At 47.9% G+C, this 14,135-nt stretch overlaps 1 protein-coding gene across 1 annotated transcript in view; it reads right to left on the bottom strand.

Annotated features, from left to right (window-relative positions):
* LOC119963578 (complexin-1) overlaps positions 1–14,135 on the bottom strand; it is a 193,317-nt gene that overhangs the window by 66,906 nt on the left and 112,276 nt on the right. The window contains exon 3 of the mRNA XM_038792908.1: positions 572–747. Within this exon, the coding sequence (XP_038648836.1) occupies positions 572–747 (176 nt within the window). The remainder of the gene's footprint in view (positions 1–571; positions 748–14,135) is intronic.

Raw genomic sequence — 14,135 nt, 5'->3', positions numbered from 1 at the left:
AGCCCCCCCCCCCCGGTGAAGGAGCCCCCCCCGGTGAAGGAGCCCCCCTCTCCCCCCATAGGCTGCCCTCCAACCGTTCGCACAGAGTTCCCACCGTAACGGACCAGGAGTGAAAGGTGCCGGTGGGACTCTGTTGTAACCACGCGGCCACTCGGCCCGTCCGGAGAATCGGCGGCCCTGCCGATTCCAGCGGGCGGTGCCGGGCCAAACGCACCGGCGCAAATGGTGCCGATTCTCCGCACCTCGGAGAATCGCGCACCGGCTTTGGGGTGTCGTGGCGCGGTTACTCCGATTCTCCGGCCTGGCGCGGGGCTGGGAGAATCGCCCCCTATATCTTTATGGAAGTTTGTGGCCCGTGAGAAAAGGAGAGTCTGGATTATCACCAACTCTTGATCATTTTCAGCAGTAACATATCAAGGTTCTGTTAACATGACTGATATTCCAGGGTTGGCCTGAATATAAATGCAACAATTATCAGCATCCATGTACATCACAAAATCAAACAATCAATGCCAACTTTCAAATGGCTAAATGAGTTGTTACGTTTTCTCCACCAGAAAATCAAACTAACCTTATCGCGGATTCCTTGTCGCATTACTTCCCGCTCTGCCTCCATTTTAGCGTATTTTCCTGCACGTTCTTCCTCTTCTTGTCGAATAGCTTCTAATCTCTCTTCTTCCTTTTTCTCAGCATCCGGATCCTTCTCTTCATCACCACCCAACATTTTTCCCATGTCTTTGGTGGCCCCTAAATTTAAGACATGAATGTATTGAACAGAGTTAGGAGATTATCCACCAGGGAATTTTACCTTCAATACTGTTGGATGAAGATAATCTAGGGAGGAAATATTCCACATTATCGCCACAAAACCATTGCGTGTGCTTCCATCAGTCCCCCTGCAGAGGGGGTGGGTTTACATCTTGGGCGTTAAGCATTTCCAAGACAGAACTAGAACGGAGAAAGTGGCAGCAAAGATTCCTGAAACCCTCCTGAAACCCATCCGTCTTTCCTGCTGTTAATCTCAATGGCAGCGAACCCTGGGATCAGCTCTGGAAGTGGATTAATGCCAAACACAATTTCTGATATGGGCTCCTCCACTCTGTCCACACATAATGCCCAGAAAATGTCATCCTTCGCATCAGTTTAATGGGTCACTTCATTAGAAAATCCTAACTACAGCTTCCAGCCTGGGAAAGACAAGTCTCCATCTATTCAGCAAGCACAGGGTGAGATTGTAACTCACTCAAACCCAGGCACGTGTACAGAGTTAAAGTCAGGCCTCATTACTCTCTGAACACACCCAGAGGAAATTCACATGAATAAAATACCGAGTTATTGGTGAACACAAAATTCAAAATATTGATCTGGACGAGAAGAAAGACCTTAGCCAAATCGCATTGCACTTTGTTTAAAGGTTTTTTATTGACAAGTAGCTCAATAATCCACCATCTCAATCCACCAGGAGTGCACAGTGGCTGCATTATGTACCATCTACAAGATGCACTGAAGCAACTTTCCTTGGCCTTCCCCTCAGCTGTCACCTCTCCCACCCAGATGATCAAAGGCAGGTTCATGGGACCACTCCAAGCCACACACACCATCCTGACTTGGAAACATATCACCATTCTCTCACTGTCACTGGGTTAAAATCCTGAAACTCCCTCCCTAACAGCACTGTGGTTGTACCTACACCTCATGGACTGCAGCAGTTTAAGAAGGCAGTTCATCACCACCTTCTCAAGGGCAATTAGGGATGGGCAATAAATGCTGGACTTACCAGCGATGCCCACACCCCAAAAATAAATAAAAGAAAACTAACAAGAATATTCATGACTACTTATTTCATTATGTCTCTTCATATTTCTCAGATGGATACAAGTCCGCAGCCTTTAACAGTTTATTAAGCTGGATAAACATCAGTTCACACAACACATAAAAACAGAAAATTCTGGAACGGCTCAGCAAGTCTGGCAGCATCTGAGGAGAGAGAAACAGAGTTAATGTTTCCAATCCTCATGACTGTTCTTCCGAGCTGACGAGGGGGAGAAACGTGATGGGATCCAGTCTTTCCAGCATTTTCTATTTTTATTCCCGGGATCTACTTTGTTTACAATGCTATTGAATAGATCATCGACGAAGGAATTAAATAGTAAGGGTCACAATGGACAACCTTGTTCTTCAGTAGTGTTGAATAAAGAGCCATGCTGTCGAAGCTTTTAGTCTTGCACTCACCAGGACAGATGTGAGATTGCCAAATTTCAAAGGGAACAACAATTTATACCGCATGATAAAAGGGACTCTGATTGGTTGGCAAGTCACGTCTGATCGACTATAAGAAATAAGAACAGGAGTGGGCCATTCAGCCCTTCGAGACTGCTCCACCATTTAATAAGATCATGGCTGATCTAAGTCCCCTTTCCTGCCTTCTCTCCGTAACCCATAATTCCCAAACTGATGGAAACCTATCGATAGACACCTTGAATAAGTTCAAGGACTCGGCCTCCACTGCTGCCTGGGTTAAAGAACCCCAAAGGTTCACAGCCTCTGAGAGAAGAAATTCTTCCTCCAATCTGCTTGCAATCAGCTCCCCCTTATTCTGCGACTCTGCCCTCTGCTCCTCCATGTCGAGACATTAGCACGGCAAATACACTAGGGAGTCATCGCCTCCCATGCATTTGCTTATCAATAAAGGTGCAATGTCTGGACATACTCCTTTTTCCTGCAGAGAACAGGACCCGACATATGTATACATGTCGCTTCTAGCAAGTGTGATTCCAGGGTTTTGGGGATTGGGTGGGGGAATGGGCCTAAGTAGGGTGCTTTTTCAGAGGGTGGGTACAGACTCGATGGGCTGAATGGCCTCCTTCAGCACTGTAGGAATTCTGTGCATGAGAGCTACACGATGAGCCTGACCAATAATCTTAAACTGATGAGGGTATTGAAGTTGATGACCAGCCACGAGGATTCTCGAGGGTCTGAATGGTCTCCTCCTGCCCCTATTTTCTCTGTTTCTGTGTGTATTTAATGGGATAAGCCAGACACTGAAACAGTGGGTATTGAGGTTCAGTTAGTTTGGGTTGGAAGGGGGACGGAGAAGGTTTCTGAAGAAATGTAGCCAGAGATTCTGCATTATTCTGACAGGGTGTCATGCCTCATTTTTCAAACAGTCTGGAAAGATCTCTCTTTCTCAAAGTGGGGGATTCAATAAGTCTTCCAACACCAGGTTAAAGTCCTGAGGAAGGAGCAGCGCTCCGAAAGCTAGTGATTCGAAACAAACCTGTTGGACTTTAACCTGGTGTTGTAAGACTTCTTACTGTGCTCACCCCAGTCCAACGCTGGCATCTCCACATCTGGGGTATTGAAGACATCTTTCCATCACAGGTATTCCAGAGTACTAACTGTATTTAAAAGTGGATTGAGATCTGAGATGGTTTTGTTGTTTGAGTGGGAATAAAGATAGCAGTTAAAGGTCATTGTGTCGCTGTATTGATCAGCATTATTTCAGGGGTCATTGTAAACTATTTTCTTGTGTATGATGTTAAAGATATTTTAGTACTGTGTTGGGAATAAAGTTTGTTTTCATTTACCAGATCCCTATTTCTTTGTCAAATCACTCCTGGAGCGAGGTGTCCATTCCTCACAAAATTAAACTAAAATATTGGAGTTTCTGTTCAGTATCCCAGTCTCAGCTGAGGTCTAGTCTGGGATCGGAATAACCTGTCCCCACCACACATCCAGACAGAACATTCCAGACCCAAACAGTCGTGTGACAATGTTCTTTCTCACATCACATTTGCTTCTGTTGTAAATCACTTTCAATCTATTCCCTCATGTTCTTGATCCTTTCATGAGTGGGAACAGCTTCTCCCCATCTACTCAATCCAGCCTCCTCATGACTTTGAACATCTCTATCTCCTCTCCAAACAGAACATTCCCAATCTCTCCAATCTACTCTCAGAACCTACGTTTCAGTACAGCGCTCCTCCACCCCTTTTACCTCCCTCTCTAACCCACCTGGAGCATCGATATCCTGGGATATTTAGTTCCCAATCATGCCCTTCCCTCAACCAAGTCTCAGTAATAGCAATAATATTATACTCCCAGGTACTAATCCAAGCCCTAAGTTCATCTGCTCTACCTACTTCCCCTTAGTCACGCTGACTTCATGATCTAGTTCCTTACAGGCTTTAGTTACTACCTCCTTACTGTCCACTAACATCCTCATTTGGTTCCCATCCCCCTGCCACATTAGTTTAAACCCTCCCCAACAGCGTTATCAAAAGCATCCCCAAGGACATTGGTTCCAGTCCGGCCCAGGTGTAGACCGTCCAGTTTGTAATGGTCCCACCGCCCCCAGAACCGGTTCCAATGTCCCAAAAATCTGAACCCCTCCCTGCTGCACCATCTCTCAAGCCACGTATTCATTCTGACTATTCTTCAATTTCTATTCTGACTGCCACGTGGCACTGGTAGCAATCCTGAGATTACTACCTTTGAGGTCCGACTTTTTAACTTGGCTCCTAACTCCCTAAATTCTGATTGTAGGACCTCATCCCATTTTTTACATAAATCATTGGTGCCTATATGCACCACGACAACTGGCTGTTCACCCTCCCCCTTCAGAATGTTCTGCAGCCGATCTGAGACATCCCTGACCCATGCACCTGGGAGGCAACATACCATTCGGGTGTCTCGTTTTCGACCACAGAAACGCCTGTCTACTCCCCTTACAATTGAATCCCCTGTGACTATAGCCCTGCCAGTCTTTTTCTCGCCCTTCTGTGCAGCAGAGCTAGCCACGGTGCCATGAGCCTGGCTACTACTGCCTTCCCCTGGTGAGTCATTTCCCCTAACAGTATCCAAAATGCTATACCTGTTTTGGAGGGAGTGACCGCAGGGGAGATCTGTACTGCTTTCCTGCTTTTTCGCTGCCTTTTGGTCACCCATTCCCTTTCTTCTTCAACAATCCTAATCTGTGGTGTGACCAACTCGCTAAACGAGCTATCCACAACCTCCTCAGCATCGCGGATGCTCCAAAGTGAGTCCATCCGCAGCTCCAGAGCCGTCATGCGGTCAAACAAGAGCTGCAGCTGGACACACTTCCTGCACGTGAAGGAGCCAGGGGCATCAGCCACGTCCCTGAGCTCACACATTGAGCAAGAGGAGCATAGCACTGTCACTTGACAACAGCTCCTCCACAAACCACCTTCTGGACACAGTGATCGCAATGCACTGATGCAAATTTTCCCCGTAACATCCAATCAGTGGCTCTGCTCTGGTGCCCTCTACTGGATGTTTGCCTTCACTTGAACACAGAGGGTGTCTTGCTCAGGTACACCTTCTGGATACAGTGACCGCAATGCACTGATGCAAATTCTCCCTGCAACAGCCAATCAGCGGCTCCGCTCTGCTGCCCTCTGTTGGGAAGGACAGTGTCAGTGTATCAGTACAGCATTGAGTACAGGGCAGGGAAGGACAGTGTCAGTGTATCAGTACAGCACTGTGTACAGGGCAGGGAAGGACAGTGTCAGTGTATCAGTACAGCATTGTGTACAGGGCAGGGAAGGACAGTGTCAGTGTATCAGTACAGCATTGAGTACAGGGCAGGGAAGGACATTGTCAGTGTATCAGTACAGCATTGTGTACAGGGCAGGGAAGGGCAGTGTCAGTGTATCAGTACAGCATTGTGTACAGGGCAGGGAAGGGCAGTGTCAGTGTATCTGTGCAGCATTGTGTACAGGGCAGGGAAGGACATTGTCAGTGTATCAGTACAGCATTGTGTACAGAGCAGGGAAGGGCAGTGTCAGTGTATCAGTGCAGCATTGTGTGCAGGGCAGGGAAGGGCAGTGTCAGTGTATCAGTACAGCATTGTGTACAGAGCAGGGAAGGGCAGTGTCAGTGTATCAGTACAGCATTGTGTACAGAGCAGGGAAGGACAGTGTCAGTGTATCAGTACAGCATTGTGTACAGGGCAGGGAAGGACAGTGTCAGTGTATCAGTACAGCATTGTGTACAGGGCAGGGAAGGGCAGTGTCAGTGTATCAGTACAGCATTGTGTACAGGGCAGGGAAGGACAGTGTCAGTGTATCAGTACAGCATTGTGTACAGGGCAGGGAAGGACATTGTCAGCGTATCAGTACGGCATTGTGTACAGAGCAGGGAAGGACAGTGTCAGTGTATCAGTACAGCATTGTGTACAGAGCAGGGAAGGACAGTGTCAGTGTATCAGTACAGCATTGTGTACAGAGCAGGGAAGGACAGTGTCAGTGTATCAGTACAGCATTGTGTACAGAGCAGGGAAGGACAGTGTCAGTGTATCAGTACAGCATTGTGTACAGGGCAGGGAAGGACAGTGTCAGTGTATCAGTACAGCATTGAGTACAGAGCAGGGAAGGACAGTGTCAGTGTATCAGTACAGCATTGTGTACAGGGCAGGGAAGGACAGTGTCTGTATCAGTACAGCATTGTGTACAGAGCAGGGAAGGACAGTGTCAGTGTATCAGTACAGCATTATGTACAGAGCAGGGAAGGACAGTGTCAGTGTATCAGTACAGCATTGTGTACAGAGCAGGGAAGGACAGTGTCTGTATCAGTACAGCATTGTGTACAGAGCAGGGAAGGACAGTGTCAGTGTATCAGTACAGCATTGTGTACAGGGTAGGGAAGGACAGTGTCAGTGTATCAGTACAGCATTGTGTACAGGGCAGGGAAGGACAGTGTCAGTGTATCAGTACAGCATTGTGTACAGGGCAGGGAAGGACAGTGTCTGTATCAGTACAGCATTGTGTACAGAGCAGGGAAGGACAGTGTCTGTATCAGTACAGCATTGTGTACAGGGCTGGGAAGGACAGTGTCAGTGTATCAGTACAGCATTGTGTACAGGGCAGGGAAGGACAGTGTCAGTGTATCAGTACAGCATTGTGTACAGAGCAGGGAAGGGCAGTGTCAGTGTATCAGTACAGCATTGTGTACAGGGCAGGGAAGGACAGTGTCAGTGTATCAGTACAGCATTGTGTACAGAGCAGGGAAGGACAGTGTCTGTATCAGTACAGCATTGTGTACAGGGCAGGGAAGGACAGTGTCTGTATCAGTACAGCATTGTGTACAGGGCAGGGAAGGACAGTGTCAGTGTATCAGTACAGCATTGTGTACAGGGCAGGGAAGGACAGTGTCAGTGTATCAGTACAGCATTGTGTACAGAGCAGGGAAGGGCAGTGTCAGTGTATCAGTACAGCATTGTGTACAGGGCAGGGAAGGGCAGTGTCAGTGTATCAGTACAGCATTGTGTACAGAGCAGGGAAGGGCAGTGTCAGTGTATCAGTACAGCATTGTGTACAGAGCAGGGAAGGGCAGTGTCAGTGTATCAGTACAGCATTGTGTACAGGGCAGGGAAGGACAGTGTCTGTGTATCAGTACAGCATTGTGTACAGGGCAGGGAAGGACAGTGTCAGTGTATCAGTACAGCATTGTGTACAGAGCAGGGAAGGACAGTGTCAGTGTATCAGTACAGCATTGTGTACAGGGCAGGGAAGGGCAGTGTCAGTGTATCAGTACAGCATTGTGTACAGAGCAGGGAAGGACAGTGTCAGTGTATCAGTACAGCATTGAGTACAGGGCAGGGAAGGGCAGTGTCAGTGTATCAGTACAGCATTGTGTACAGGGCAGGGAAGGACAGTGTCTGTATCAGTACAGCATTGTGTACAGGGCAGGGAAGGACAGTGTCAGTGTATCAGTACAGCATTGTGTACAGGGCAGGGAAGGGCAGTGTCAGTGTATCAGTACAGCATTGTGTACAGGGCAGGGAAGGACAGTGTCAGTGTATCAGTACAGCATTGTGTACAGGGCAGGGAAGGACAGTGTCAGTGTATCAGTACAGCATTGTGTACAGGGCAGGGAAGGACAGTGTCAGTGTATCAGTACAGCATTGTGTACAGGGCAGGGAAGGGCAGTGTCAGTGTATCAGTACAGCATTGTGTACAGAGCAGGGAAGGACAGTGTCAGTGTATCAGTACAGCATTGTGTACAGGGCAGGGAAGGACATTGTCAGTGTATCAGTACAGCATTGTGTACAGGGCAGGGAAGGGCAGTGTCAGTGTATCAGTACAGCATTGTGTACAGGGCAGGGAAGGGCATTGTCAGTGTATCAGCACAGCATTGTGTACAGGACAGGGAAGGGCAGTGTCAGTGTATCAGTACAGCATTGTGTACAGAGCAGGGAAGGACAGTGTCAGTGTATCAGTACAGCATTGTGTACAGGGCAGGGAAGGACAGTGTCAGTGTATCAGTACAGCATTGTGTACAGGGCAGGGAAGGGCAGTGTCAGTGTATCAGTACAGCATTGTGTACAGAGCAGGGAAGGACAGTGTCAGTGTATCAGTACAGCATTGTGTACAGAGCAGGGAAGGACAGTGTCAGTGTATCAGTACAGCATTGTGTACAGAGCAGGGAAGGACAGTGTCAGTGTATCAGTACAGCATTGTGTACAGAGCAGGGAAGGACAGTGTCAGTGTATCAGTACAGCATTGTGTACAGGGCAGGGAAGGGCAGTGTCAGTGTATCAGTACAGCATTGTGTACAGAGCAGGGAAGGACAGTGTCAGTGTATCAGTACAGCATTGTGTACAGAGCAGGGAAGGACAGTGTCAGTGTATCAGTACAGCATTGTGTACAGGGCAGGGAAGGACAGTGTCAGTGTATCAGTACAGCATTGTGTACAGAGCAGGGAAGGGCATTGTCAGTGTATCAGTACAGCATTGTGTACAGAGCAGGAAAGGACAGTGTCAGTGTATCAGTACAGCATTGTGTACAGGGCAGGGAAGGACAGTGTCAGTGTATCAGTACAGCATTGTGTACAGAGCAGGGAAGGACAGTGTCAGTGTATCAGTACAGCATTGTGTACAGGGCAGGGAAGGGCAGTGTCAGTGTATCAGTACGGCATTGTGTACAGGGCAGGGAAGGGCAGTGTCAGTGTATCAGTACAGCATTGTGTACAGGGCAGGGAAGGGCAGTGTCAGTGTATCAGTACAGCATTGTGTACAGGGCAGGGAAGGGCAGTGTCAGTGTATCAGTACAGCATTGTGTACAGGGCAGGGAAGGGCAGTGTCAGTGTATCAGTACAGCATTGTGTACAGGGCAGGGAAGGACAGTGTCAGTGTATCAGTACAGCATTGTGTACAGAGCAGGGAAGGACAGTGTCTGTATCAGTACAGCATTGTGTACAGGGCAGGGAAGGACAGTGTCAGTGTATCAGTACAGCATTGTGTACAGGGCAGGGAAGGACAGTGTCAGTGTATCAGTACAGCATTGTGTACAGGGCTGGGAAGGACAGTGTCAGTGTATCAGTACAGCATTGTGTACAGGGCAGGGAAGGACAGTGTCAGTGTATCAGTACAGCATTGTGTACAGAGCAGGGAAGGACAGTGTCTGTATCAGTACAGCATTGTGTACAGGGCAGGGAAGGACAGTGTCAGTGTATCAGTACAGCATTGTGTACAGAGCAGGGAAGGACAGTGTCAGTGTATCAGTACAGCATTGTGTACAGGGCAGGGAAGGACAGTGTCTGTATCAGTACAGCATTGTGTACAGGGCAGGGAAGGACAGTGTCAGTGTATCAGTACAGCATTGTGTACAGGGCAGGGAAGGACAGTGTCAGTGTATCAGTACAGCATTGTGTACAGGGCAGGGAAGGACATTGTCTGTATCAGTACAGCATTGTGTACAGGGCAGGGAAGGACAGTGTCAGTGTATCAGTACAGCATTGTGTACAGAGCAGGGAAGGACAGTGTCAGTGTATCAGTACAGCATTGTGTACAGAGCAGGGAAGGACAGTGTCTGTGTATCAGTACAGCATTGTGTACAGGGCAGGGAAGGACAGTGTCAGTGTATCAGTACAGCATTGTGTACAGGGCAGGGAAGGACAGTGTCAGTGTATCAGTACAGCATTGTGTACAGGGCAGGGAAGGACAGTGTCAGTGTATCAGTACAGCATTGTGTACAGGGCAGGGAAGGACAGTGTCAGTGTATCAGTACAGCATTGTGTACAGGGCAGGGAAGGACAGTGTCAGTGTATCAGTACAGCATTGTGTACAGGGCAGGGAAGGGCAGTGTCAGTGTATCAGTACAGCATTGTGTACAGAGCAGGGAAGGACAGTGTCTGTATCAGTACAGCATTGTGTACAGAGCAGGGAAGGGCAGTGTCAGTGTATCAGTACAGCATTGTGTACAGGGCAGGGAAGGACAGTGTCAGTGTATCAGTACAGCATTGTGTACAGGGCAGGGAAGGACAGTGTCTGTATCAGTACAGCATTGTGTACAGAGCAGGGAAGGACAGTGTCTGTGTATCAGTACAGCATTGTGTACAGGGCAGGGAAGGACAGTGTCAGTGTATCAGTACAGCATTGTGTACAGGGCAGGGAAGGACAGTGTCAGTGTATCAGTACAGCATTGTGTACAGGGCAGGGAAGGACAGTGTCAGTGTATCAGTACAGCATTGTGTACAGGGCAGGGAAGGACAGTGTCTGTATCAGTACAGCATTGTGTACAGGGCAGGGAAGGGCAGTGTCAGTGTATCAGTACAGCATTGTGTACAGGGCAGGGAAGGACAGTGTCTGTATCAGTACAGCATTGTGTACAGAGCAGGGAAGGACAGTGTCAGTGTATCAGTACAGCATTGTGTACAGGGCAGGGAAGGACAGTGTCTGTATCAGTACAGCATTGTGTACAGGGCAGGGAAGGACAGTGTCAGTGTATCAGTACAGCATTGTGTACAGAGCAGGGAAGGACAGTGTCAGTGTATCAGTACAGCATTGTGTACAGGGCAGGGAAGGGCAGTGTCAGTGTATCAGTACAGCATTGTGTACAGAGCAGGGAAGGACAGTGTCAGTGTATCAGTACAGCATTGTGTACAGGGCAGGGAAGGACAGTGTCAGTGTATCAGTACAGCATAGTGTACAGGGCAGGGAAGGGCAGTGTCAGTGTATCAGTACAGCATTGTGTACAGGGCAGGGAAGGGCAGTGTCAGTATATCAGTACAGCATTGTGTACAGGGCAGGGAAGGGCAGTGTCAGTGTATCAGTACAGCATTGTGTACAGAGCAGGGAAGGGCAGTGTGAGTGTATCAGTACAGCATTGTGTACAGGGCAGGGAAGGACAGTGTCAGTGTATCAGTACAGCATTGTGTACAGGGCAGGGAAGGGCAGTGTCAGTGTATCAGTACAGCATTGTGTACAGGGCAGGGAAGGACAGTGTCAGTGTATCAGTACAGCATTGTGTACAGGGCAGGGAAGGACAGTGTCAGTGTATCAGTACAGCATTGAGTACAGAGCAGGGAAGGACAGTGTCAGTGTATCAGTACAGCATTGTGTACAGGGCAGGGAAGGGCAGTGTCAGTGTATCAGTACAGCATTGTGTACAGGGCAGGGAAGGGCAGTGTCAGTGTATCAGTACAGCATTGTGTACAGGGCAGGGAAGGACAGTGTCAGTGTATCAGTACAGCATTGTGTACAGGGCAGGGAAGGACAGTGTCAGTGTATCAGTACAGCATTGAGTACAGAGCAGGGAAGGACAGTGTCAGTGTATCAGTACAGCATTGAGTACAGAGCAGGGAAGGACAGTGTCAGTGTATCAGTACAGCATTGTGTACAGGGCAGGGAAGGACAGTGTCAGTGTATCAGTACAGCATTGTGTACAGGGCAGGGAAGGGCAGTGTCAGTGTATCAGTACAGCATTGTGTACAGAGCAGGGAAGGACAGTGTCAGTGTATCAGTACAGCATTGTGTACAGGGCAGGGAAGGACATTGTCTGTATCAGTACAGCATTGTGTACAGGGCAGGGAAGGACAGTGTCAGTGTATCAGTACAGCATTGTGTACAGAGCAGGGAAGGACAGTGTCAGTGTATCAGTACAGCATTGTGTACAGGGCAGGGAAGGACAGTGTGAGTGTATCAGTACAGCATTGTGTACAGAGCAGGGAAGGACAGTGTCAGTGTATCAGTACAGCATTGTGTACAGGGCAGGGAAGGACAGTGTCAGTGTATCAGTACAGCATTGTGTACAGGGCAGGGAAGGACAGTGTCAGTGTATCAGTACAGCATTGTGTACAGGGCAGGGAAGGACAGTGTCAGTGTATCAGTACGGCATTGTGTACAGAGCAGGGAAGGGCAGTGTCAGTGTATCAGTACAGCATTGTGTACAGGGCTGGGAAGGACAGTGTCAGTGTATCTGTGCAGCATTATGTACAGAGCAGGGAAGGACAAAGCAAACACAGACATGTTAAGTCGTCTCACTTTGACTGATTTCCAACCCAGATATTATGTCACCCGAGACATTTTCTTACGAGAGAGAGACTGCCCAATCTCCAGTGAGTGCTGAAACAATTTAAGCAGTGGATGGGTTGAGATCCTAATGTGTTAGAGGTAAAAGATTTATGATGCAAGGATGTCCATTGATCATAGAAGGTGGTGGGTTGAAGACTCTTGTGAGGCACAGAGATTATATAATTGTGGAGGATGGTTGCATATTTCGGAGGCCGAGAATGGCAATTCCACCCCCTGGTCATTTGCACGTAATGGATGAATTTCATGAGGCCCATCCAGGTGCCTTTGGAATGGAGACTCTAGCGAGGTCACATGTTCGGTGGCCTAATATGGACCAGGATTTGGAGAACAAAGTGAAATCCTGTTCTGCATGTCAATCCAACCAGAAGATGGTACCACCAGCACCGTTACATCTCCGGCAGTGACCTGATCATTGTTGGGCGAGAATACATGAGGGTTTTGCAGATCCTTTTATGGGTCACATGCTTTATAGTTATGGTGGATGCACATTCTAAGTGGTTGGAAGTAAACATCATGAACAACATTACAGCTCAGAGTACCAGACAGAAACTGTGCCAAGTCTTTGTGACTCATAGGTGACTGGATTCTGTCGTTTCTGACAATGGTACAATATTTCTGAGCGAGTTTCTGTAAATGAGCAAGAGTTTGTGCAAATGAGTGCAATATGCCTTGTGTGTACCGAACCTTTTCATTCAGCTTCAAATTGTTTGGCAGAGGGGCAGTTCAGACATTGAAGGAGGGATTGCAGAGGAGGGCTGGTAATGCCTTAGCGACTCGGCTCTTGGAGATTCTTATTTCAATATCGTCACGCCACTAACAACTCCAGGACTCCCACCAGATGAGTTATTGATGGTAGAGGACCTGCTAGATCCCAATGTTGAAGCAAAAGTGGGAAGGAGACAAGAAAAGCAGAAGAAGAGATTTGATTATCGTGCTGAGGAGAGACGTTTCAACCCAAATGATTGTGTTGATATCAGGAATTTGCGGCAGTAACCAATATTGGCGACTTGGAGTTATTCTTAACCAAAGTGGTCCAGTTTTGTTGGTCGTGAAATTGAGCAATGGAAGAGTTGTTCGCAGGCACCAGGATTATAGCCATCGCACCATCACTCGGAGACAGGAGAAGTTCCAGATAACACAACAGGAGGAAATACGGCTGTGGAAATTCAACAAGACGTGGTTCCTGTTGTACCAGGACTTCCGGTGGACCCTCCTTCTGGAGAGGGACACGCATGCTCAGATAGTCAGCCTCCTCCTGCCCCCACAAGTTCACTTGAACTAAGTCAAGTATCACTAGTCACCAGTGGTTCAGCGCAGCTCACAGCATGATGTCAAAGCTCCTGAAAGACTGACGTATAATTAAGGCATTCATTTCATTATATTTCTGTCTTTAAAGGGAAATTTAAAGGGGAGATGTGTTACAGATGTGTTATTATTATGCATCTTCATATTTAAATCCGTTGCTGATGTAATCAGTAAGTGATGTGTTGTTGTTACCTAGTATTTTGGTATTTAGCTGTTGCTGGTTCCAATCCTATTCTGTTCCTGTTATTTCCATGCTAGCTGTTTAAGTCCAAACTGTCTTTTAAACTTCCTTATTTTTATATATCAAAGAAGATTAACTTTATTAACTGCGTGTTCAACTACCTTTCTGCAGACAAGTTACCACAGAATCTGGCAGTGAATGCCTCCGGGTGGCCATCATGCTGGGGTAGGGAGCATTTGTAGGAAGCTGGCAGTGAATGCCTCCGGGTGGCCATCATGCTGGTGTAGGGAGCGTTTGTAGGAAGCTGGCAGTGAA

Source organism: Scyliorhinus canicula, chromosome 3 (assembly GCF_902713615.1).
Source record: "Scyliorhinus canicula chromosome 3, sScyCan1.1, whole genome shotgun sequence".
NCBI classification, from domain to species: domain Eukaryota; kingdom Metazoa; phylum Chordata; class Chondrichthyes; order Carcharhiniformes; family Scyliorhinidae; genus Scyliorhinus; species Scyliorhinus canicula.
The sequence above is the reverse complement of the archived record's forward strand: the minus strand, read 5'-3'. Positions and strand labels throughout refer to the sequence as shown.